The sequence below is a fragment of the Culex pipiens genome, chromosome 3 (genome assembly GCF_016801865.2).
Source record: "Culex pipiens pallens isolate TS chromosome 3, TS_CPP_V2, whole genome shotgun sequence".
Taxonomy (NCBI): domain Eukaryota; kingdom Metazoa; phylum Arthropoda; class Insecta; order Diptera; family Culicidae; genus Culex; species Culex pipiens.
This window is the reverse complement of record NC_068939.1, coordinates 150,899,643-150,927,466: the sequence shown is the minus strand read 5'-3', so window position 1 is coordinate 150,927,466 and position 27,824 is coordinate 150,899,643. Positions and strand designations below refer to the sequence as shown.

Sequence of the window (27,824 nt, the reverse complement as noted above, 5' to 3'; positions counted from 1 at the left end):
TGTGTTTAAAAAAGTGGATTTGTTTACTATCTGTACAGGTTGTCAAAACCTGGATGCGCATCCCTAAAATGCAATTAAGTATATAAATTGCCAAAAAAAAAACTTTTGAAATATGGCCATCAAATAAAACTGATTCTTTTTTGATCATTATTCATCACTTTAGAGTTATTTTTGTGTCATATTTGGGCTCAAGGTCATACAATTTGAATTTCATTAAATTTTAATAATACCTACACAGAAAAAAATATTTCTGTAAATTTACATTATTTATCATGTACCAAAAGGTATCATGATAAATGATGTATATTTACATTAAGTTCATTGGAAATTTACATTAGATTCATTGGAAATTTACATTAGTTTTGAAAATTTACATTAGTTTTGGAATTTACATTAGTTTTGAAATTTACATTAGTTCAAATCAACTAATTCTGATTAGCCAATGGGAATGAGCAGCTCGACTTGGATTGCAGTAGGAAAAGGGTGTGGCCTATGTTCTATTTTAAAATGAGTGAAGCGGGCAGCAAAAGGAAATTATGATTTCAAAAAGTTGTTTCACAGGTAGGGGACGCTTTCTCGTCGACAGCCAAGTGCACAGAAAAAAATATGTAAATTTACACAGCACGTAATTACTGTTTCTTATGTAAACTCACTCAATGTAATGTTGAAATATGATGTAAAGAGTAAAAAGTCATGGAAATTACTCCAATGTAAATCTAAATCTAATGTAAATCATAAATCTTATGGAAACGTTGAGCATGGAAACTCAAATCTGATGAATTTCTACCCGTGTTCAGCTTCCTGTAAATTCCTATTTAATGTAAATCATATATCCAATGTATTTCTGCTAAACGTTGACTTCAAAACTACTCGAACTAAAAATAGTTATATTTGGTTCTCTTTCTATCGCTCTCATACTTCGCTGGTCCACTGCCTGAGCCTCGCCCTGAACAAGTTGATGCTTTAGCCGCTCGTTTATAAAATGCGAAGATGGCTCAGTCGGCAGCTGGTAGCAGCAGTAACGCCGAACATTCTACCCGTCGTCCGTTCGATTCCAGTCCAGCGTTATTCCAGTTGACGTTGGAGTGTTATTTGCTTTGGAGGGCCTCGTGAGCACTTGTCGATAAAAAAATGCAAATTTAAGAACATTAAAGCTCAAGCTTATGTTTTGAAAAGGTTTGAAAATAGATAATTTTCCTTATTTAAAATTTTAGACCAAATTATAAACTTTTTGAAATACTTATATGGGAAGGATTTTTATGTAACAATTTCATTAATTTGAATTCTTTTTTGAGGCTGCATCTCTGAAACTGATTGCCCATTTTTTAAAGTTCCATCACGTAGAAAAATCTAATTGTAAACTTAGCAAAATGTTGGGTGTACTCCACCAACATGATTGTCATCTCAGGGCCAGTAAACATGTTTGTCCAATTCAAACCAACAATTTTGTGGATCCAACAAACATGTTTGTTATGACCCAAAAATGACATTTTCAATTTATCAACTATCATGAGGGATGGTTCAACAAACATGTTTATCGAATGAATAAACTATTTTATCAAACTGATAATCTAGTTTAACACGTTATTTAGAGAAAATCATAGGATTTTTCTAAAGTTTTCATTTTTTTAATTCAAGTGTAAGCACTTTGTTTAAAGATTTATGCTTTAAGCTGAAAATAACCTTAAAAAACGAAAATTTACACTTAAAAGTAGCTATTACTTGAAAAGGTTCATTTTATTAAAAAGATTGAAAATTACTTTTCTATTCAAAAAATTATTTTGTCTAAAAATGATTTTTATCAATTTTTATGTCCAGATTTTCGATATTTTCAAAAAAATAAGCTAAACTGTACGTATTTTGGAAATTCAACTCAAATAAGAAATTTGATTATTTTTTCGTGTACCGCAAACCGGGGTAAAATTGATAGGATTTTAATTTATTTTTCGAATATTTTCCAACTTGTTAGAATTTTTTCATGACTTTTTTTTTTAAAACATGTACTAGGGTAAGCCACGCTCTGTTTTTGAAAAAAAAAGTTGTTTCAATATTTAGTGTTTAAAAAAATAGTTACGTGTAAAATTCTTATTTTGAATACCGGGGTGACTTTGATAGTCAAAGTTTTTGTTGTTAAAATCGGGTTAAAGGTGTACAAATGGCAGTGCGTGGCCGAATGGTTACGCTGTCCGCTTTGTAAGCGGATGCTTCTGGATTCGATTCCCATCTGCTGCAACCTTCCATCGGATGAGGAAGTAAAATGTCGGTCCCGGCCTTGGTTGTTAGGCCGTTAAGCCATTCCAGGTGTAGGAGTCGTCTCCATGCCATAAGTACAAACAACACACCAAACCAAGCCTGCTCCGGTGGAATCGCTGGCGGCGGTTGGACTCACAATCCATAGGTCGTCAGTTCAAACACTGGGGTGGAAGGTTCCTTGGAGTAAAAGAGGTTTGGGTGCTCTCCCCATTCAAGCCTTCGGACTCCTAGGTTCGTGCAGAAACTTGCAATAGAGACCACAAAAGACCCGGGGGTCGTTAATTTGGATGGTTTGATTTTTTTTTGTGTACAAATTTTATTTTTACGTCAAATGGTTTTAAGAAATAAAACCAATGTTTATATTTAGTTAACTAAGTTTGTAAGCTTTTTAACAAAATACATATAAAATTTAGGTAAATTTTAAAAATTTATTTAATTACGTTTCAAAAACACACATTTTTTTATTATTACTAACTTCGTTTACCTTCTCCTAGTGGTTAATTGTCCGAAGAATCCGAAAATGCATTGAAACTTAATTCTGTTTAAAGGGTTGTGTAGAAGCCATCTTGAGAAAACTTTTCTGAAAAAATCTTGTTTCTAAAACAATTCCAGCCATTTTGGCAGCTGTCGAAATTTGAGGAACGTTTTTTGCAAAAAAAAGACGTCTCCAAATCAGCCATGCAATAAATGTTTCGAAATTACTCCAAAAGTATCAAAAAGTTCAAATATCTCCACTTTGAACATTGTACCTTGTCAATACGATGACTGTTGAATGACTTGTTTTAACCCTATCTTTGTATTAACGACAACTTTGCCGAAGAAACCAAGTCGATCAAAAATCCCTTCTCATTAAACAGAATTTCATATATTTACAAACCCATTTTGACCTGTCCTCAAAGCTGTATGGAACCTTGCTTGGAAAAACTAATGATACAAAATTACTTTTTGCATGGACAAATTTTCATCCAAATCCAAAAATAAAAAGAAAATTCGATTTGCAAAGAGTAGTGAGTAAGTAAGACATGAATGCCACAAAAGTGGTAAAATGTCTACAATAAAACATTTGTTTAAGGGTGCGGGAGAGATTTTCGTTACACCAATTCTCCACTTTTATATCGGCAAGAAAAGTTCGCTTGAGATTTAAAGTTTAAATCGCTGGTAAAAAATAGATTAGTTGATGATGACAATGTCCCATCATCTTGCCGGAACCAGTAGCTGAGCCAAAAGTCAATTCATTAGAAAATCTGTTCGAATACCCCATTTACAACCCCCGTTTCGACAACCGTACGCTAATCGTCGGATGAAAAATGACCGTCCCGGGTCACACACATCACATTGTCGAACACTGATGAGTGAGTGACCGATTAGACTCACTTTTATGGCGATTCGGAACAACCTGAAAGATGCGGGAGGGGGAGGGAGAACCCACCCCTAGTAACATTTTAGGTTTTAAGTAGGCCATAAAAGCCTATTTAGGCCGTATGAGGGTTTTCAGAACCATGATAAAACCTGTAAGTTTAAAAATGTTACTAGGGACGTCTACCATGTCGTTGACAGGCCATTTTAGAAAGTCAAAGTTTCAGATTTGGTCACGATCGTGTGGCGGACCATAAAAAACGGCATCGCCAAAGATCAACAATAACATGAAAGGTGTAGCAAAACGACGTTCACAAGATACACACCTTGCTGTCGTCCAACTTGAGAGCTGCGCATCACGTACAGTAATAGCTTGCTGGTTGGACAGCTTAAACAAGGTAAAAAGTGACAGTTTGTTACAAACTCAAAAGTGTCGAGCAACCTGAGTTTCACTGTATTGGAAGGGCACGGTCATTTCGGTCCACATTCCGGCGAAAACATCCGCTTTCTTTTTATCAGCGGCGGATATCGATGGCGACAGCTTCGGCCCTCAGCCCAGAAGACGAACCCGAACTTGACCGTAATTTCGACAGTAATAAATCATCATCATGATTCAACCAATGCTGCTTCTTATTTTTGAGGTTTGCTTTATTTTTTCGACCGGGTTGCAATCCGTCTTCCGTGGCTCGATCCCCTGACACACGTATACAAGTTTACCACTTTCTTTGTGTATGTGTGCAGCGGAGTGAATGTTGTGAAATAAAGCAAAACTTCCGTTATAATCATTTCATTTCTTGTTCGTCGACGTCGAAGTTGCGGTCCGTCGTCTTCTTTTCGCTAAAGTGTCTTTCCTTCTCTTGACTTGGTCTCGGGCAACAGATGCTGCCTTTGCCGGGCATAGTCGTATATTCAATGTTCATTCCCGATTTATGCGAAGGGACTTAAAGTAAAAGGAAAAAGATACCAAGACTGAGATGAAAAGGGGAGAGACTTTTGATGAACTTGACACAGTTCTTTGTTTAAAACTGGTTTAAACTTGGTTTAGAGTATTGAAAGTAGCATAAAAGAAGTAGAAGCTCGTTTAGTGAATTATTTCCAATCAAAGCAAAAACCAATGGCGAAACTACAGAATACAGTTAACAAAAGGGAAACCCATGTAGGGTTTTCAGTCAAATAAAAACCTACATTACTCATGAGGAATTCTCATTCTCGCTCCAAATTAATCATCCATCATCTGGTGAGATCAATACTGGATCATCTCTCAGGAATCCAGTCATACAGTGCAACGATCTCCGCCAGCACTTCCGAGTGGACCGGCCCCGCACATGTCGATCTAATTGCTAGATGCAACAACAACAACAACAACAGCGTTATGGGGGGCACTACAATTAGCATCTGACCGTAATAGCTCTCTTTCTCTGTTTCTCCCCCCCCACCTAACCCCGGTATAATGGCAAACTTCCGACGATTGGCTACCCCCTTCCGGAAATGTATCGCTGCGCAACTCACTTACTCACACTCCACATTCAACGCAACACATTTTGCGAACCATATGGGGATTGAACTTTGATCACACAAACACACGCGCGGCAGTTTTGCTTTGTGTGCGCGAATTAAACTTGCCACGCTTGTGTAAGTGCTTCTCGAGTACGTATGGAGTGTGTCCTTAATGCGGGCGCGCGCATGTGTTGAAGCGATGACAGAGTTGTGCCTGTTTGACTTATCGGTTCGTGAAGAGTACCGTCAACTGGCAAGGTTCTCTAGTGTTGATCTTGTTGAATAATTGTTGGACATTTCAATTGTGTTATTTGACAAGTTATAAAAGTTTAAACAACAACCCGTAGTTGCATTGACCAGAACCCTCAAAAGGAACATCCACGTGTCACGGAAGATCAGTGGGTGCTATTTTTCCTCGATTCGCAACTTTTCCAATGCCCCTGTCATGGTGTTCAATACCGGCGCTGGCCACGACCAGTGATTTAACACAAATTAACATGGTTTTGTGGTACATCGCTGTCTAGTTTACACACGGAAAACAATGATAAGCGCGCTCAGTTAGATAGAAACGCTATTTTATTCAGTCAAATCACATTTTTTTCGAATGTTCCACAAAATTTCCTATGAATTTTTCAAGAATGATGAAGTTCTGGTTGCTGAGGGATAGATACAAGTAGAAGAATAAATCTAGCCTACTTATTCAACACATTGGTTTGTTTTGAAAAAGTAATCGAGAAATATGAGTTTTTTGGATATCACGTACTCAACTTTAAACTGAAATTTGCTGATCTTTACGATAAGATTATTGACAGAATTTAAAATAAAAGACTAACATATAAAAAGATCTTAAATTGTTCCCTTTTCATATATTAGCTCAAAACTCACATTTTCCTGTCGCTTTTTTCTTTTTGTGGCTATATTTCAGCAACTAGGGGTTCGACCTTAAATGAATTTTAGACAAATACAGTAGTTTAGTAGTTTTTTTTTAACTGGGCGCTCGATAATTGGGCCGTAGCCCAGTTAAAAATCAGACAAACGTAAAAAAATCAAAACAAACTGAAATTACCGAGAGGTTAATGGTTGCAAAAATCATGTCCAACAAATAAAAAATAAAAGTAACTTTGAGTAACTTTTATTTTTATATTTCATAAAAAAAAAATTGTATCGGTATTCCCCTCGTTATTTTTCGTTCAGCCCAGTTACTGAACAACTACTGTATATAGGAAATTGCATGTAGTTTTCCTGCCCGTGTGGATCAATCGGACCGCGCATTGGACTCACAATCCAGAGGTCGCCGGTTCGAATCCCGCAGCGGGCGCTCTAAAATTCTTTGTGTAAATATGGGTATTCGGCGCCGTCGCTCCGTGCCATACTTTCATACACTTAGGAGCCCAGGGCGGCGAAGTCCTAGTAGATCAAAAGGAAGACACTAGTGGTTGGTACTAGCAATGGTGGCCGACAGCTATAAAGTCAACTTCGTTTCGTTTTCGCATGTAGTTTTCGAAAAAAAATTATCAGACTTCAACAATCAAGAGCACTGTTGAAAAACTAACCGAAAATTTAAAAAAAATCGCAAAAGTCAAGCTTTAGGTGGATTTACTTCCAATATAAAACCCTTTATCAAAAATTGTGTTAGATAATTTTTGATTTCCAATCCGATTTTGTACCTAAAAATTAAGTTAGTTTAGCCCAAAAGTTGTTCTTTTATTCCAATAAGGCTGGTACAAATATTTTTAAATGTTTTTGATACCCTTCCCCCTCTCCCCCACCCCTCCCTACTTCAAAATCGGCCCGAAAAATCAGGGGACAAAAAATATTTTTTTGCAATTCCGTCGTGAAACTACTTACTTTTCCTGTTATTCTTGAACGACGAAATAGCCTACTTTTCTGTGCCAAAAATAACAGAATCGAATAGCAACACTTTTCAAAATAAATGCTGAAAAGTTCTACTTTTCAGCACTCAAATGGGTGCTGAAAAGTTGAACTTTTCAGCACTTGTTTTGAAAAGTAACACTTTTCAACATTTTTTTGATTTAAACGATTTATTGACAAAATACATGAAAATTCGACTTAAAATTTCACTCAATGGGTGTTTTTCGGAATTGAAAAAAATGTTGTATGGAACTCGTTGCAAAACTTGATTTTTTCAGTTCACTTCGTATTTATCCAACTCGGTGAACCTCGTTGGATAAATGTACGACTCGTGCTGAAAAATCCTCTTTTTGCAACTTGTTGCATAAACTACTATTTTCAAAAAAAACTTCAAAATACCTATCAATAAACATTATAGTGCAATCAACTGAAATCAATTTCAAAATGGATTTTCCTGCGTTTAAAATCATTTTAGCATGTTTGGGTTTATTCAAAAATCTTTTGAATTTCAGACCATTTTCGATGTACAGTACCGCAAAACTTTTTTTTTGCTAATATTTTTGTTTTCGTCAAACCTTACATTTTTGAAAACTAAAACTAATCGTTACAAAACAACTACACTTGTGTAAAATGCATTTTAAAATACTTTGTTGCATTCAAATGTTGAGACCATGGCTTGTTAAATTTTAATATTTTTTTTTATTTTTTCACACCCCCCCCCCCCCCCCCCCTTGAACTTCAGCATAGCCGAGGGACAACAACTTTTTTAAATATTTGCATCGGCCTAAAAATATAAAAAAAAACATGTCCAAGAGTTTTGAGCAAATCATTTTTTTTAATGCTAAAATGTGAAATAAAAATATGGGTTAATATTTTAGAGTAGAGGTGGGCAAAATCACTCTTTTTTTTAGAGCCGCTCATTTTCGTTCGCTCATTAAAAAGAGCTGCTCTTTTGAACGGCTCTTTCGCTCTTTTTCAAAATTTGGATGAAAAGGCTTTTTTCAAGAATGGTGTGATTTTTTTAGTTTTTTTATTGGACTTATAAATAATTCAAAAAAAGTAAAAACAAGAAAATGCGCTCGAAAAAGTCCTGCCGGTCTCTACTTCAAGATTTATACCCAAACCTCAACGTTAGAATAATTGAAAAGCACCCAAACTTAAATCTGCCAAAATTTAACAAATGCTGATATTTGGAGAAAATATTCTGCAAATTTTATTCAACATTCTGATTAAATCGATTCTTACCTAACTTTAATCGGGCTAGAGGATTTGGTTATTTTTTTTTTTTTCAAAAACTCGCAGGCTTTTTTTATATTTTGATAAAATGTTCCAGGTTAAGCAATTTGAAATGCTCGAATACATTAAATTTTGAAAAGTAGTTTAACTTTATTTAGAAAATCATTCACTTTTGGAAAACTAGGAAACTTTATACGCATTGAAATTTTTGAAATTGCATTTTCAATTCTCAAAAACAAATTTAAGGCTACAGTTTGTTGGAAACCCTCTGAATAACATTTGTATACATAAAAATAGACACAAGTTTTAAAAATCATTCCATCTTGGGGCGGTTCATTCAAAAGACGGGAGTTTCAAAAAGAACCGTGGCTCTTTTTTGTGAGCCATGATTCGTTCGCTCTTTTTAGTGAACCGGCTCTTTGAGCGGCTCGCTCTTGTTTTGCCCACCTCTATTTTAGAGTGTATCTTTTTTTCCCAAATAGTCCTTATCTTACCTTAGGGTGACAAGAAAAAATGAAAATTTTGGATTATCGAAAGAGATACCCCCTGGCTCGATTCTTTAGGTTAAAAAAATAATTGTGCCAATTTTCAGCTTAATCGGTTAAGGGTTAAGGCTCGCTTTTTTCGTTGAATTTTGTATGGGAAATTCGAAAAAATGCATGAGAAAAGGCAAAAATTTCAAAATTCCGCCAAAAGGTGGCGTTAAATGTGGCGGATTATTGTAAAGTGTGAGATTTTTATGTAAAATTATATGAAAATCAACTTTGTTGAAAACCTCAAAACGATCCGAGTTAACCCTGACGAGTTATTGACGATTTAAAGAAGACGTTTTTGTATGAAAAGATTTTTTTCACCAACTTTAACGATAAAAAGCGACCCTTAACCCTTAAAAGATTTCGCTCAAAATTTTCACAGTTATTTATTTCTGCCCAAGGAATAAAATTCCTGATGTTATTTTTTTTTACAAAATACAAAATAGAAATATTGCAAAACAAATTATGTTCTTTCTAAAATAACTGAAATTCTAGATTTTTAAATCCGAAATCGGTTGTTTTAAAAATCATTATTGGATTAGAACTAAAAGTGGCATGGAAATAGTCCAAATTTTATGGACAAGAAAAAAAAATAAAAAAAATGAGCAGAAGGTTAATGCAAAAGTTTAAACTTTCTAATCTAATACAGACGCAATCAGTCCGATGAAAGCATGCTGGAAAGTTAAAAAAACAAAAATAAATAAATAACAAAAAATTAAAACGACTAGCCCTGTTCACCGCAGAGAGAATTCTGAGAAGGAATCACATTTCACAGAATCTAGTGGGGAGGAAGGATGCGTGGACAAACCGTACCCAACGCTCCATGAGAGTAGAAGGTTAAAGCAAAATAAGCTAAACTCCAAACATAATTCTAAACAGATAGTAATAATTCAACAATATCACCTTACTTTACGGTACCCACTCGAGCGAGTATTCCAAATGTGAGTTCTTAGTTCTTGGAAGGAGTCTCTCGAGGCAGCGCGCGTAATAAAAAAAGCACGATCTGACTAATACGTGCTCGCGCAGACTATGGCAGAGTCAAGGCGCATGAATGATTTGATGTGTGTTTTTTTCTTCTTCTTCAACATGGTACGACGAACCGCACCTTGAAGCAAACAACTTGTTTTTTAAAGGTATTTGTGACTGGTTGTTTCATCGAAAAAAAAAATTGGAGGTAGTAGTTCGGCACGATAAAATACCCAATCGTGGCGATAAGCCTTATCAACATTTTTATGCTGTGACTGTTTTTTATTGTTACGTAAAATTTAGGAATTTTTAAAGGTTAACTTTCAAAACACGCACAAGTCGCACTAAAGTCGCGCAGCGTACTGTTGTGTAACTCTCTCAAGTCTAGAAAAAAGACATGACAAAGCTATAAATATTTCAGGCCAAGCTCAAGAGTTTCCTTTATGTCTTATCGCGTAAAAAGTGCATCCCCGCTCGCGCTGATAAAGTTTTAAGTAAGCACAGTGGCAAGATAAATATCGACTTTGATAAACAAGAGAAGGGGGAGAAAAATTGAAACGGGGTGACTCACCTTGGGCAGCTCCCGCGGGCGCGGTCGCAGAATAATTCCGTCGTTCTCGATGTAGTCCGGCACGTCCTTCCGGTCGCTAAAGTTGAACACCATCGTGTTGGCCTCGGTGGGCGGCGGGGGCGCCTTGACCTTCTTCTTGACCAGCACGGGCACGGCGGGCGGAGCCGTGGTCGGCGGTGTGGCCGCGGCCGGTCCCCACTTGGCCATGAAGAAGTCACCACCTGCGCTGTTGTCACCACTGTTGTTCGGAGCTTTCGCGGGCGGCACCACTTTTTCACTAGCTTCTTCGCTTCCACTCTTCTCTAGATTGATTTGATTCTTCTCGATTTCGCGGGCCGTCAGGCTGCCCGTTTTCACGTCACTTGACGACACTGTGGTCGGGAGGGGAGGGGTAGGAGCACTCGCGGAATCTGACGCATTTATCACTAACTTGCTTCCGTTGGTATTAACACTAGTATTGGCATTGCTACTGCTATGATTACTAAGACTATTGCTATTGGCTGTGACACTACCGGCCGCCCTGAGGCCGTTGGCCGCCGACAGGCTCTCACGGGACAGCGGCACGGGCGGCTTCTGGGTGAGAACGACCGCGGGTGGTGGCACTGTGATCGGCGATGACGACGTCGATGAGGAATTTGACGAGTGATCGTCCACGTTCAGCCGCTTGCTGGCGAGCAGCTTGACACCGGGGCTGCCGCCGCCATTGTTGGGACCGGGCAGATGCGACTTGTTCTGGGCGCCGCCGCCACCGTTGAAGCGGAATTGCGTCGTAACGCCTGCCTTGGCAATGTTGTCCATGGCGGCGCGCGAGACCGTCTTGCTCGTATCGGGCTCGTCGTCGTCGTCGTCTTCGCCGGCAGAGTCGTCTAGCTCAAGGTCATCCGGTTGGCTATCGCTGCCGCGATCACTGTTGATCGAGTACTCGCGCTGCTCGGGATCGTCCGGATCGTCGTCCTCCTCGTCGCTGGTGGTGTACTGCAGGACGGCGCGCGGGGGTGCCTGCGGAGGCGTGGGGGTGGCGGTGACGAGTGCCGCGGCTGGATCCGATGGAGTTGGTGAGCGTGTGCTTGTCGGGGTAGAGGTCGCAATGTTCAAACCGCTGAGCTTACTCGTGAGCGCCTGAATCGATGGTGAATCGACGAACGTGGCAGCCGTACTGTTTGTGTTGTTTTGCATACTTGCTGGGAGAGCCGGGGCTGCGGTCGAGAATCGAGGACTCTCGGCACGATTTGTCGCCGTCGTCGTAGTTGTAGTGACTTTGCTGGTGGTGTTGTTGTTTGGCGATAAGGCGGGTGATTCATACTTGAGACGGTAGGCTTGGGGCGGTTCAACGCGAACCGACAGCGGCGTCGATGTGACGGTATTGTTTTGAACTGGCGGCGTCGGTGGAGTCGCGGCGGCGTTCTTGGCGTTGTTGGTCGTCTCCAGGGAGGTGCGGATCACGTTCAGGTCCAGCTTGGGCAGCATCGGGGGTTTGTCTTTCAGACCGTTGGCAGTGTTGGCCGGGCCAGTGCCATTCGACTTGGGACTAGTGGCTCGCGGGATGATATTTGGCTTTTTCGGGCTGAGCGGCGGCTTGGGGTGCGTAATTGGGGGCTTTTCGTGCGAGATGATCGACTTGTAGCTGGCCACCTTGGCGGCCACCTCCCCGGCAGCACCGTTAGTTCTGGCAACGGGTCGTCGGCGGTTGGCGTTTGCTTCGAAAATTTTCATCGTCTGCCGCACCACGTCCGGCGGCGGACGCTCGTCCGCATCGATGAACGAGGTCAGCCGCTTGGGCTTCGGGTCACCCTTTTCGCGCCCGTTGATAATCTTCTCCTCGATCGTAACGCAATCCACTATCAACTCCGCGGTTACAGCAGCGGCAGCCTTGTTCATCGCCACCGATTGACAGTTGTTGTTGTTTCCGTTACTGTTGATGTTATTGTTGGTCGCCGTCCCGTTGCTGCAAATCTCGTCCAGTATGATCACATTGCTGTCGTTGCTGTTGTACAGATTCTCCTTCTGTATATCGCGCTCCCAGGCCTTATGATCGTAGCGCACCAGCGCCTCAACTGATCGGGCCCGTTTCAGCGAGTCCGCGCCACGCTGCTTATTGTACCGATTGTACTCGTTCTTCTTCTCCGTCTGTCGGCCACTTCGCGTATAACTGTTCTGTACGCTTTTTTGGAACGTCGAGATGTACTCGTCGGGAGTTTTTGCCTTCTGCTGGTGGAACTGCTGCTGCTGATGCTGCTCCCGCAGGTTCAGTTGATTATGCTGATGCTCCCGACCCAATTTCTCGTACTGATGGGACTTGTCCTGCGAGTGATCTTTCGCCTCGATCGAATTCTCCCGTTCACTCAGATCCTCACTTTCTTCGTCCAGCAGATTGTTCAAACTTGTCGCACGGCGCATACTATTCAACGACGGTCGTTGCTTGTTCGCGGACTGCCGCAGCGCCAGACTCAGATATCGGCACCGCAACTTCGACACTATCCCCGGCCCGTACTTGAGCTCTTCCGCCGAGTCCACTTCCCCGGGGATCGCCGCACCGGTGGCCGTCCCGTTCCCTACAAATCGGTTCTTCTCGTAAACAACAATCTCTTCAGCACTCGCTGCAACCATTTTGGCAACCGTTTGACTGCCACCACCGTTCGGGCTCGAAGCACTTGAAGTGTTTTTCTTCAATTTCCAACTCTCACTGTTGCCGCTGCTATAACTGTTGGTTTCACCTGAAGCTGGTCGCGTTAGCTCGCGCTCACACTCAACACTTCCACTAACACCAGCACCGGCCGCCGCGGCATACTTTCCCACTGGACCACTATTTGGAGGTGCTGCTGCTGCTACTGCCGCTAGTGCTGCTGCCCGACTATTGCTACCAATGGAGGTGCTCTCGGGACCGTCATTGGAATGTGACTGCTGAGTGTGCTGCAACGGTTGTTTCTCCGACGTGCCAGCAGCACCAGCAAGTACCCCCGTCGCCTCTCGAGTGGCTGTGTTAGTGGGACGGCCGAGTGACGACTTCACCAACACTTGCTGCTGCGGGGGTTCATTCCCAGGTGGTGACGACGTCGGCGAGTGACCTACGAACACCGGAGTTCCGAACGCGGCGGCTGTTGGTGAAGCAGGTGAATCTCGGTTAGGGCTGTCTACTAACGCTAACGCTGCGGGCGGACTAGCATCGGACGGTGACGTCGCCGCTGGACTACTACTAGTGGCTTCACCGGATGGATCTTTGGTGCATTGAGGTGATGGTGGTGGTGCGGGTGTTCAGGTCGATGAAAATGGGGGGTGGTGTGCAGAGAAACATAGAACATGAAGTTAGTGACGTTTGTACAAACAGGTATCCCTTAACCAAAACCAAAACATAAACATAAAACTGATAACGCTTGAACCTCAAATTACAACCCTGAACGCGCAGTTCATTCCACGACTACAATCAATCAAGAAGTCAACACAACGACGCGGGTGGAGTTGCGCGAGGTTCACTCTCTTCAAAACTCTCAAGTGCGACGTGTATAAGCGCGCGTGTAAATAAAGCCTCTCTCTCTCTCTCGACTCTTTTGAGAGTTGAAGAAATGAACACACGCAAAGACAGGTACGAAGAGACAGGTAGGTCGCGGGTCGAGAGCACCGCTGCGTGGTGGAAGGTAGAATGAGAAACGCATCCGCGCATCGCGTCGGAGAAATTATCACCTTTCTACGATCTGCTGCGCGACGACCCCCGCGTGTTTGTAGCGTTGATCTGGCAGTGATGCCAGTTTTAGTTTATTCAGGATTAATTTGATCCAGATGCAATAATTCCAAGCAAACCTAAATATTACCGTAACTTTTTAGTTTGTTTACCCTCAAAACTGGCAACACGTCCGCGGACGTGAAGACCTCGTCGGTGGAGAAAATACCAGCGGTCAACGTTCGGAATGATCCACGCGAGATTAACTGAAATATGATTGAGTTCTTATGATCCCAACGCGAAGATGAAACGCACATTGAGGTTAGTTCATTCGCGCAGGTTGACCGATGAACCAGCGCACTGCTCTGCAACGCAGAATGAGGGAATAAAACGGACAACTCCACGTTGGTTAATCCGGTTATACCGGGAGGTATCCACACACATACCATCTTGATGTGTATCATCCCGAACCTTTAAGGTTTGGGCAAGATGTTCTCCACCAGATATGCAAAGAAGAGCTATCTGAAATTTTAGAAAGTTCTGCGTTGACTAATTGACTTGGGATTGCCCCCAGGACAACCCCTCCGCCAACATCGTAACGCTCGCATGGACGCATAATCGGATCTTGACCAACGAACGACCAAGGTCTGGCGGCCAGCCGGATTGAGGTGAGCGCGAATTTAAAAAAAAATAAAAACCGGAGTACGACCCAAAGTAGAACACGCGTATACGAGCGAGGAGGAGCAGAAGAGGGACAAGTAGGTCGGATTTGTGTTCAGTTTTATGTGGGACAGCCCGAGCGCGCGGGGACGGGTTGATCCCGTCGCCAGAGTGTCACGTTTCAGTAAGTAGTTCTTTCGCGCGATGGCTATCGGCGGCGGGACGTACATACCAATGAGGGTATTTTTAATAGGAATTCAAGGAAAATCGAGCAAACAATTGATGGTATTAACCCACTTTTGAGGGGGTGGTCGGCGAAATATTGCCGTGTTCCAAATTTGAATTTCCGAAATCCTTCGCACAAACAGTCGTTAATCAAGGAGGCACACACTTTGTTCGTGTCATCTCTGGTGAAATAACCCCAAGTACGAGTTATAAACAGGTTGCCAGCGAACCGGACCACTGGAATGTGGCACAGATGACGAAGACTGAAGAATCGTCAGTGTCCGGGGCGAAGTGGATTCGCATCACACAAGAAGCGAGTTCAGTCCGAAATCAGAGCCACACGTTGCGAGGAGATCTGGCTGAAATGATTCCAGCTGGCGTTGATTTTGCCACCTGGCGGCCACAGCCATAATGCACCAAATAGAAGTGTTTCGGCGAATCTCTTTCGCGGGTATTCTGACACTGGAAGAACTGACATTAAATTTTATTGTAATCAATTTTCTAACGTGCATCTGCCATTTTTACAAATCAATTTTGACTCATTTAAGAAGTTATTTAAAACAAATTCAACAGCAGATATGAAACGGATTGAAAGAATTCAAATAAATTATCCTTCGAAGAAAATGTGACAAAGGGAATGTACTACGAAATGAGCCTTATTTTCATTTTAATTTTTGTTTTATCAATCTGCCTGATTTTTTATTGAATTCTGTATGCATAAAGAAACCACTTTGCATCTTCAGTTTGTCAATATTATTTTTGCAATTCCGTCGTGAAACTACTTACTTTTCCTGTCATTCTTGAACGACGAAATAGCCTACTTTTCTGTACCAAAAATAACAGAATCGAATAGCAACACTTTTCAAAATAAATGCTGAAAAGTTCTACTTTTCAGCACTCAAATGGGTGCTGAAATGTTGAACTTTTCAGCACTTGTTTCGAAAAGTAACACTTTTCAACATTTTTTTTATTTAAACGATTTATTGACAAAATACATGAAAATTTGACATAGAATTTCACTCAGTGTGTGTTTTTTGGAATTGCAAAAAATGTTGTATGGAACTCGTTGCAAAACTTGATTTTTTCAGCACTCTTCGTATTTATCCAACTCGGTGAACCTCGTTGGATAAATGTACGACTCGTGCTGAAAAAATCCTCTTTTTGCAACTTGTTGCATAAACTACTATTTCCATACAAATTGTTTTTTGAAGGAATGTTTTGATCGGTTTGGTGCCTTCGAAAAAGTTGTAAGATAGATGAGGACTACACCGAAAACAATTGAGTAGTTCTCTCAGATTTCGGTCATTCGATTTTTTTTGTATTTTTTAATCCGACTGAAACTTTTTTGGTGCCTTCGGTATGCCCAAAGAAGCCATTTTGCATCATTAGTTTGTCCATATAATTTTCCATACAAATTTGGCTGCTGGCCATACAAAAATGATGTATGAAAATTCAAAACTCTGTATCTTTTGAAGGATTTTTTTGATCGATTTGGTGTCTTCGGCAATGTTGTGGGTATGGATATGGACTACACTGAAAAAAAATGATACACGGTAAAAAAAAATTATTTAACTTTTCGTCACTAAAACTTGATTTGCAAGAAAACACTATTTTTATTTTTTGATATGTTTTAGAGGACATCAAAAGCCAACTTTTCAGAAATTTCCAGGTTGTGCAAAAAAAATCTTTGAACGAGTTATGAATTTTTAAATCAATACTGATTTTTTCAAAAAATCGAAAAATTGGTCGCAAAAATTTTTCAACTTCATTTTTCGATGTAAAATCGAATTTCGTTTTCGTTTTCGTTTTACGGAGCAAGGTGGGGGACGCGACCTCAAGTCAATCCAAGTCCGGTTTCTTGTGGAAAAAAGGGTAGTGGCCGAACTAGTATTGCATACAAAATGAACACCACATACTTCATTTTTCGATGTAAAATCGAATTTGCAATCAAAAAGTATTTCAGTGAAATTTTGATAAAGTGCACCGTTTTCAAGTTAAATTCACGTTTAGGTGACTTTTTTTTTTAAATAGTCGAAGTTTTTATTTTTTTTAAATTAGTGCACATGTTTGCCCACTTTTGAAAAAATATTTTTGAAAGACTGAGAAAATTCTCTATATTTTACATTTTTGAAATTTGTTGATACGACCCTTAGTTGCTGAGATATTGCCATGCAAAGGTTAAGAAACAGGAAAATTGATGTTTTCTAAGTCCCACCCAAACAACACACCATTTTCTAATGTCGATATCTCAGCAACTAATGGTCCGATTTTCAATGTTAAAATATGAAACATTCGTAAAATTTTCCGGTCTTTTCGAAAAAAAAAATTTAAACAAAGACTAAACAAAGGCCAAACATTCAAGATTACGCTCTTTTCAAATGTTAGTCTTGGTTTAAAATCTTTGAAAATATTTTTTTCGAAAAGATCGGAAAATTTCACGAATGTTTCATATTTTAACATTGAAAATCGGACAATTAATTGCTGAGATATTGACATTATAAAATGGTGTGTTGTTTGGGTGGGACTTAGAAAATATAATTTTTTATGTTTATAAACCTTTGCATGGCAATATCTCAGCAACTAAGGGTCGTATCAACAAATTTCAAAAATGTAAAATATAGAGAATTTTCTCAACTTTTCAAAAATATTTTTTTTTAGATGTGGGCAAACATGTGCACTAATTTAAAAAAAAAAGAAAAACTGCAACTATTTTCAAAAAAGTCGCCTAAAAATGGATTTAACTTGAAAACGGTACACTTTATCAAAATTTCACTGAAGTACTTTTTGATTGCAAATTTGATTTAACATCGAAAAATGAAGTTAAAAAATTTATGCGACCAATTTTTCGATTTTTTGAAAAAATCAATATTGATTCAAAAATTTATTACTCGCTCAAAGATTTTTTGCACAACCTGGAAATTTCTGAAAAGTTGGCATTTGATGTCCTCTAAAACATATCAAAAAATAAAAATAGTGTTTTTTTTGCAAATCAAGTTTTAGTGACAAAAAGTTAAATGAAAAATCACCAATTTTTTTACCGTGTATCATTATTTTCCAGTGTAGTCCATATCCACACCTACAACTTTGCCGAAGACACCAAATCGATCAAAAAATTCCTTCAAAAGATACACATTTTTGAATTTTCATACATCATTTTTGTATGGCCAGCTGCCAAATTTGGCATACCGAAGGCACCAAAAAAGTTTCAGTCGGATTAAAAAATACAAAAATTAAAATTTAAGAAAAAAGAACGATTTCGTAGAGAATTGCTCAATTGATACACGGAAAAAATGCATATTTTCAAAATCACTTTTTGTCAGATAATTGTTTTCAATTAAACACAACTTTTAGTCTTTTTAAGTTTTAAGTAAACAAAAAGTGCCATCTTTTCAGGAAATTCCAGAAAGAGCAAAAAATCTCTGAGTAAATCATGTTTTTTGAAATAGTATTTATATTTTAATCTTATAAGGACAAAACAACTGGATACTAAAAAATACTATTTTAATTTTTTTTTCGTTGTCTTATTTTTGATTGTTGAGCTTAAGTATGACCCTTAAACTACTGTAAATTATTTTTTTTTAAATCCAAGATGGCGGCCAAAATGACGATAATGAAATATTGAAATGAATTTTAGTAATTTTACAGGCAATCAGTAATTCAAATTTGATTAAAATGGGGTCGCAGAACTCGAATTTGATGTTTAAAGTAATAAAAAAACATGATTTTTTTTTGCTCGTTATTTGATTATCCGAAGTTCCATACAAACATTCGGATAATCGAGTCTGAATTGTATAAAAATAAACAAATTAAATTTGCAATCAAAAAGTACTGAAGCGAAATTTTCATAAAGTGCATCATTTTCAAGTATTAGAAATGTTTAGGTAGCCTTTTTTGAAAAAAGCCGCATTTTTCAATTTTAAATAATAGTGCCTATGATTGCCCATTTTTGGAAAAAAATAATTGTAGAGCTGAAAAAATCATTTTATTTTTACTTCTTTGATACAGCATTTGCAGATTTAAAAACAGAAAAATAAGATTTTCTACCCTTTTTCATAATTTTTTTATCTTAATTTCATACATGGATAGAAATCTCTAAGTTTTTGAATTCCTAAACATAGAAACATTTTTCTCGATTTTGATGTAAATGTTTTCAAAATCGACAAAGTTGCTGCTCGAAATCAGAAAAAAATGTTTTGGATTTTGGAAACATTTCTATGTTTAGGAATTTCAAAAAAACATAGAGTTACCGGATATGATTGCATGATTTCTATCCGTATAGTTAAGGCAAGACATAATTAAGGAATTATGGATTAAGGAAGTCATTTTTGAACAAGCAAATTTGATCTGCAGTGTTGGTTACAACTGGTGTACGTGATTTCGATGACCCTCATTCGTTTTCCAAAATTTAAGATTAATATTATATTTTTTTGAGCGTTTCTCCAAGAAAAATAAAAATAGATTTGATTTGCATATATATATTTTTTTTTGATCGAAGCATTTTGGCTAAGTCAGTAGCTAATATTTGTACTGAGATACAGAATTATATTATTGAGAATAATTGAATTTGACATGTTTTCTAAGCCTTCATTTTCAACTGTCAATAACTGGGAAACTATGGGTCCGATTTTCAATGCTAAATAATCAATTCATTGAGAAATTTTTCAATCTTTTTTATAGAAATATATTCAAAATATTTAAATCAATGTAGAAATTTTAGAATTAACATTGAAAGTTGGATCTAAAATCCTTTGATGCCTAGAATTTTGTATGGACAATTGCCAAAATTGTATTGAGATTTGTGTGATTGATGCAAAATTCTTTCTTTGGTCATAGAACGTAGCCCAAAAATTACAGAGCAATTCTCTAGGAATCGGTCTTTTTTGAATTTTAATTTTTGTTTTTTTTTTTTTCAATCCGGCTGAAACATTTTCGGTGCCTCTGGTATGCCCAAAGAAGCCATTTTGCACCATTAGTTTGTCCATATAATTTTGCATACAAATTTGGCATCGGTCCATACAAAAATGATACATGAAAATTCAAAAATCTGTATCTTTTGAAGGAATTTTTTGATCAATTTGGTGTCTTCGGCAAAGTTGTAGGTATGAATAAGAACTACGCTGAAAAAAATGTTTTTTTAACTTAACTTTTCGTCACTAAATTTGATTTGCAAAAAAACACTTTTTGTTTATTTTTGATATGTTTTAAAGGACATCAAATGCCAACTTTTCAGAAATTTCCAGGTTGTGCAAAAATTCTTTGACCGAGTTTTGATTTTTTGAATCAATACTGACTTTTTTCAAAAAATCGAAATATTGATCGTAAAAATTTATTTCGATTTTTTGAAAAAAAAACAGTTTTTTTTTCACAGCCTGGAAATTTCTGAAAAGTTGGCATTTGATGTTCCCTAAAACATAAAAAAAAAGTTTTAGTGACAAAAAGTGAATTCATTTTTTTTTCAGTGTAGTCCTTATCCATACCTACAATTTTGCTGAAGATACCAAATCGATCAAAGAATTCCTTCAAAAGGTACAGATTTTTTAAAATTCATACATCATTTTTGTATGGACAGCCGCCAAATTTGTATGGAAAATTATATGGACAAACTAAAGATGCGAAATGGCTGGGCATACCGAAAGCACCATAAAAATTTCAGCCGGATTAAAAAATACAAAAAAAAAATCGAATGACCGGAATCTGAGATAGTTGCTCTACAGTCAAATTTAGAAATTAAAATTTCATGAAATCGACCGATTGCGAAAAGAATTTCTCTGTGGACTTCTGCATCAGGATTATCAATACTGTTTAATACATGATCAATTTGTATAAGTTCATTGCACTTTTTATTCAAGCTTTTTGAAATCAATTTTGATTTGTAATCTTTGAAAATATTCGCAACAGCCTACTTTAGAATATTTCTCCTGATTGTTTAAAAAATTATTTGAATTTCAAAGATGTGATGAAACTTCATTTTTCATGAATCATTTTTTTCGTTTTCTCTTACATAAACTTATGCTAAAAGATTATCTCAAATTATGTTGCTTAGTTAAGTAATGCGAAATGATAATTTTAAGCAAACTTAAATTTTCCCATATTTTGTTTAGGCATTTTGATTTTTTTCGTATATTTTTCCGTGGCTCCACCACATACTCGGTTCGCCGGCTCCTATGTCTTCCTCATCCCACTCTGACTATTTGGCTTATATTTGCGCAAAGTTTGCGTTTTCATATTCAAATCGATTAAAAAGTTTTTTTTTGCCTCACCACTTTCATGCCGTTGTTTTTTCAGCATTAAATAATATGTGCACACGTACAAACACACATACAGCACTCACACGTATGCAGGTAAGTACTTGGACCGGCTAGCAGAGAAAGAGTGGCGTTGGTTCCGTTCGAATGTACAATAATGATCGCGCTGCATGTGTGTGTGCGGATAAAATGTAAATGAACCTCCCCACATGTGGGCAACCTCCGGTCGGGGCTTTGGGGCCAGAAGCGCCACTTGGGCCTTTTCTGGTAATGTTTTTCTTTTTTTTTGTTGAAGGTAACGCAGCAACAAAATCGAAATAAATCATCGCCAAACACCTGTTGTTATGGTTGGCAGCGGGAGTAAAGTATGTATTTTGCTGATTGTTAAGGTGAGACACACCAACCGATGTGTTTGTGGTACTTTGCGACGCGCGAGGTACTTGGAGAGTGGTTTCATTTCGCGCTTACCAAGGGGGAAAATTTGCCAAATTGAGGCGTTTTTTTTGTTCCTATATCGTCATCGTGCCATCGATAAAAAGTACTTAAGTCGCTCGGGCGAAATTGCGTTGCGGTTGCGTTTCAAATGGGCCAATTGGGTAACTTCAAAGCTGCTTGGTCAAAGTGCTAACAATGGGTAGCACCGAAAAGCATAAACCCCGTTGATGCAACGTGATAGAAATACCTTTGATGATGGTGTCATCAACAAAAAGCACCTAACTAATGGTATCATATCAAAATGGAATCTTATGTTACAGCTTCACGAAAAGCGCATTAAAAAAATAATAAAAAAAATCAGCCGTGTGTCGTGATGACAGTCGACAGTATCGGTGCGTGGTTATTACGTTTGGCCAGCAAAGCAATCAACATTACTTTTAATCTCAAAGTTGTCTTAAATCTGGCATTTGATCAATTTCTTTGCTATTAACCTCTACAACCCAACCCCGCCTTTAGACGGGCTTCGATTTAAAAAATCGCCAAAAATCCATTTTTTCAACCAATTTTTGATCTTAAAAAGGCATTGCATTGGAAAGAAGAACTCTTAAAATTTTAGAAAATTTATGGGTTGGATGTTTAACTTGTTTTATGTGATTTTTCCAAAGTTTTAAAAAATGTATTTTTTTGGGGGACAACTTGGGCAGTGTTTTTTACTAACATTTCCTATATTTAAAGTAAAAAGAAGTACGCATTAATTTTTGTAGTGTCCCAGACTATGCCTCTACGCATTTTTTTACAATGTTAATGATAATGGTGCCATTTAATAGCAGAAAATGTAAAAAACAAGAAAAAAAAGTGACAACAAAAACATGAAAAAATTAGATAGAGGCAAAATGTAATGATAGGAGGTGGTAGAATAAACCAAAAAAAAAACATAAATAGAACAAGATAAATGCAAATTAAAATACTAAAAATGAAACAAGAAAAACATAATACAAGTGAAGTAAAGTTTTTCGTAGAACAAAAGTTTCTCAAAATGACCTCCTAAACACGGAAAAATAAAAAAAAATCCAAAAAAAAATTTAGGCTGTAGAGCAGGGGTGACCAAAGTATGGCCCGCGGGCCAAACGTGGCCCGCGAGGTGATTTTTTGTGGCCCGCGGACCCGTTTTGAATAATCATGTAAAATGGTCCGTTAATCGTTTATAAAGTGATTTTATTAGGCGAATCATTTTTATTTTTTGCTGACAAAAAACAAATGATTTAATAATGTTTTTATCCCCATTTTAGGATACAGTTTCACAAATTTTAATGTGATTGAAGCTTGTAAATATCTTCAAAACTTTCATCAAACATTTTTGGAAATTCTGGTTTTCAGAATTAAGGCAGACAAAATGTTGAAATCGGAGGAATAAGGCTTTTGCAAGTATTTTACAAAGCTTTTTTCAACATCCCTCCTTTTATTAAAAATTGGCTCGAAAAATCATGGACATTTTTTTTAAACTTCAAAATATCAACGGAAATTTAAGTGCAATCAGCTCAAATCAATTAAAAATGCGCTTCTCGGCGTTTAGAATCATTTTGAGCATGTTCTCGCTTATTAAAAAATAATTTGTATTTTAGTGAATTTTCGATAAATATGATTTTTTGTTGAATTTTACATTTTAAAAATAATGATTGCAATTCAACTTTACGGCTGCTCAAAACATTTTTTAAAGATTTTTTTAGTTGAAATTCTGGCTATCAACGATATTTTATTAGTCACACTTAATTTAATGAAACAAATTACGCCGTTAGAAAAATTATGCAGATTACATGTCACCAGTTTCAAAATATAAAAAAAATATTGAAAACACATGTATATTCAGCTAAAAACTTTTTGTTTTTTTTTTTTTCAACAAAATCAACACCGTTATAAAACGGCCACTTTGTTTTTTCGTTTTTTTTTAATTAAGGGAAATACTGAAAAAATAACAGAAATAAAAAAAACAAATGTCAGCTTATCAACGTATTTTGTAGTCTAAAAAACTTCAATTTTTGTTTATAAAATCTTATTTTGTATGTTTGGCTCGCAAGCTCATTTGAGCCTCAAATTTGGCCCGGCCTCCAAAAACTTTGAGCACCCCTGCTGTAGAGGGTTAAATTGAAAAAATAATAACTCAACAGAGAGTACAATTTAAAAAAAAACTTTTTTAATATTTTTTTTTATTTCAGTTCATTTTGTACTCATCTGCGACTTTTAAAATTTGTAGAGTTCATTTGTTTTGACAAACATATTCTTCATCAAGTTAAACTAACAACCTCAACAGATTGGTAAATATCTCTCAAAATTAAAATTATCGAACACCTTTTTTATATTTTTCTTTTTGTTTTTCTCTCACAAGCTGCAGGTAATTCATAAGATGTTTTCGAAAAACATATTTACATGCTTGGTTCTTGCTGCAAAAGGTAACTGAGTAATGTTCTAAGTTTTCGAAAATCGTTTTACTTCGTAGTTTAAGTTTTAATGAAACTTCATCCATGTATTCCCTATGTCAAAAGCCAGCTTGCATCCTTAGTTCTTTAGTAATTTTGTTCTTTAGTTGTTTAATTGTTTAGTTTTTTAGTTCTTTAGTTCTTTAGTTCTTTAGTTCTTTAGTTCTTTAGTTCTTTAGTTCTTTAGTTCTTTAGTTCTTTAGTTTTTTTTTTGTATTTTTTACTGAAGTAATTTCTCGGGTGAGTTTTCAAAAAGCCGTAAAAACCACCGTGACCTCCTACACTTATTTTCGTATTTCTCCAAAATGATACATAATTTCATGCATTTTTAGTTTAAGACACTTGAAGGACGTGTAGATCAACAATATCAAGCATCTTTTTGGGCAGCATTTTTGGGAATTTTCCGTCTTCTAAAAAGTTGTTAGGCTTGCCAATCCAAGCAACTCTGTCGAAGACATCAAAATTTTATGTCGTTATCTACACCTTCTACGACCAAATTTATAGAAAGCAAACCTTCAAAAATCAGTTTCTTGAACTTGGCAACTCAGAGTTAAGTTTTAGATCAAAATGATGTTCGATGCACTTTTAGAGCTCTAAAAAACAAACATTTTTATTGTTTGACAAGTCTATTTGGACTTAAGGATTAAAAGTTACAGCTATTTTAAGGTAAAAAGATGCATTTTTTAAACTTAAATATCTCGATAAGGCGCAGGCCAAATTTCAAGCCCCAGGTTGCATTCGAAAGAGGAGATCCAGCACTACAAACGCTGAAAAAATCTCAGAGGTGTTTTTCTTGAAACTCGAGATATCTTCATTTGAAATGGTCTAATTTTCAAGGGAAAAACATATGCGTCTACCCTAACGAAATACGAAAATTGTCTAAATACATGTTTTTCCATGTATTTTTCCCGCTGAATCTGAATCTGCCCTCAGAATTGAGCCAAAGTGTAAAAACAATCGAGTTTTGATCATATTTTGGGGTTCTATGTAAAGGTATCATATACCTAAAATATTACCAAAAATCGTTTTTTTTTTTACATTTTGGCTCAGATTCAGCGGGCAAAATTACATGGAAAAACATGTATTTTGACCATTTTCGAATTTCGTTAGGGTGTTCCCATATGGTTTTCCCTTGAAAAATAGACTTTTTCAAATATAGATATCTCGAGTTTAAAGAAAAACACCTTTGAAATTGTTCAACGTTTATAGTGCTGGATTTCCTCTTTCGAATGAAATTTGGCCAGCGCCTTTTCGAGATATTTAAGTTTACAAAATGCATCTTTTTTAATTTGAAATTGCTATAACTTGTGATCCTTAAATCCAAATAGACTTGTCAAAAAATAAAAATGTTTGTTTAGAGCTCTAAAAGTGCCCGAACATCACTTTTGTCTAAAACTTAATCCTGAATTGTCACGTTCAAAAAACTGATTTTTGAAGGTTTTCCCAGATGCTTTCCATAAATTTGGTCACAAAAGTCGTAGATTACGAGATAAAATTTTGATGTCTTCAACAAAGTTGCTTGAATTGGCAAGCCCAAAAAGTTTTTAGAAGACGAAAAAATTCAAAAAAAAAATTCCTGGAAAGTTAGATTTTCAAAATCACCCTAATCGTGAACCTCCCTAATTTTCACCCTAACCAAAAGTTGTCCCTTTCTTTTTGCAATAACTCTTCTGAAGACACCAAAGCTCTAAAAAAAAAAAAATCAATCAATTTTCCACTTAATTTCACGACCTGGACCACTGTGCAATGGCTTACGTCCTTATGAATACTAATCCGGGAAGGGACATTTGCCAATCAACATTTCAAGATCATATTCAAGAAGAAAGCTAGGAATTATAAGTCAGAACTTTTTATTCTGAATTATATTGATTTTTAATTTAAAAAAAATAGTCAAGGTCAACTTCTTTAGATGCATTAAACCCATTTTAATTCGATAGCACAAAATGATTTTTATTCAAACAATACAAGTTTACCGTTTCATATATTTCCAACAGTAACTGCTGTTTCTTTTTTTCGGCGAAGAACCTCAACTTTACCACTTGTGCAAAGATGAAACTCAACAAACCAGTAACAGTAACGCAAACGCGGAGGAACCGCAAAAATAAAAACAAAAATAGCAAGTGCGCAAGCAGCGAACGAATGGGCAAACAAAGTCATCAAACGAAAGTAGAACAATGTGCCGGACTGACTGGGCTGGACCAGATCACAAACTTTGTTGTGCTATTTTTTGTTGGTTTGTCGGTTGTGTGTGAAACAGTCAGAAAAAAAGCTGCTACGTTTGCATTCAATGTTGGACGAATCGTCAAACGAATTGAAAATTTACGAAAAAAAAAATTTGGCTGTAAAAGCTACACAAGCGAGCGCTTCAAAGTTAGCAATTGTATTTTTTGGTAAACAATGAGCGGCACTAACTCAATACCCGATGTATACAATTTGGAGCACTTGTTGATACCGGGGAAGGCGTTTGTTGCGATATCTTATCGGTTTATTTTTGCGCTTATGTGGTGGGGGGGTTAAAAGTTCGCGAACTGCGATCGATTTTGATGGATGTTATCGCTGGTGTGATTGAAACTTCCGCGAACTTAGGGAAGAAATTTATGGCGTTATATGTGATGAACTTGGAAGCATTTTTTGCCTTAAAATGTTTGGAAAATTGGATCATAAATTGTGGAAAATCAACAATTTGTGAATATAGTTGAAATATAGATTTCCAAAATTTGTTTGTAGTATACAAGTTATTGCGAATAGAAAGAGAATTTTTTTTAACCTGTTTAAATTTAAATAAACGGCTGAAACTTTTTTAGTGCCTTCGGTATGCCCAAAGAAGCCATTTTGCATCATTAGATTGTCCATATAATTTTCCATACAAATTCGGCAGCTGTCCATACAAAAATGATAAATGAAAATTCAAAAATCTGTATCGTTTGAAGGATTTATTGGATCGATTAGGTGTCTTCAGCAAAATTGTAAAACTTTCAATATTACGTCCCTTTGAAATAAAATTAAAAAAAAAAGATCCATTTCGTAGAGAATTGCTCAGCACTCGATTGCATTCGGAAGGGGAGATCGAGCACTTAAATAATTGACTAACTCAGATGTTTGCTTCTTTTAAATTGAAATGAATTTACAAAGGAAAAGGAACACAACTGTCCAACTACATGTTTTTCATGTAATATTGCTCACTGAATCCAAATCTACCCACAAAAATGAGCTGAATTTCCCGGGGTTTCAAAATTCCCGGAAAACGAGAAATTTTCAACAAATTTATCTAAAATTGATCTGATCCTGGTTCTGATTATAATTTTGCAATATAAGAGTTGTGATCAATAAATGCCTTGACTGCTTGTACAAAAAAAATAAAACTTCAAGAAATTTTCTAAATTTAAAAGTTGTTTTTGAAAATTCATATAAAATATCAAAAAATAATCATTAGTAGGTATATTTTGTTAAAAAGTATTATTTTTCTAATCACAGTGTAGTAAAATATCCATGCTCCAAAACCATAAAATTGCTTTGAAATAATGTATCCGTGAATACTATGAGAGAAAATGATCAAGAATAATTTTGCAGACCATGCAGAAAATATAAAAAATCTACTTATTCAATTGAAATACCATTTTTATGAAATCACAACTTAATGTTTTCATATATTTGAAGCGAGTTTCTGAAACATGATTGCATTTTTGGGCACCATTTATATAATACGAAGTAGTTTTTTATTGTTTTTTTTTACGATTGAGCTTAATAAATATCCTTGGTTAACACTGGAACGCCCAACGCATTTCTTGAACACATTTAAACAAATTAACCAATTTTTTTGTGCAAACAACCTTCTTTGAGACATTT

At 36.9% G+C, this 27,824-nt stretch overlaps 1 protein-coding gene across 3 annotated transcripts in view; it reads right to left on the bottom strand.

Moving 5' to 3' along the window:
• Positions 1–27,824, bottom strand: part of LOC120422250 (mucin-19-like) — a 134,711-nt gene that overhangs the window by 103,919 nt on the left and 2,968 nt on the right. For 2 of the 3 annotated variants that reach the window (XM_039585646.2, XM_039585643.2), the window contains exon 2: positions 10,285–13,499. In XM_039585646.2, coding sequence (XP_039441580.1) covers positions 10,285–13,499 — 3,215 coding nt within the window. The remainder of the gene's footprint in view (positions 1–10,284; positions 13,500–27,824) is intronic. The other variant, XM_039585645.2, reaches the window with a different exon arrangement.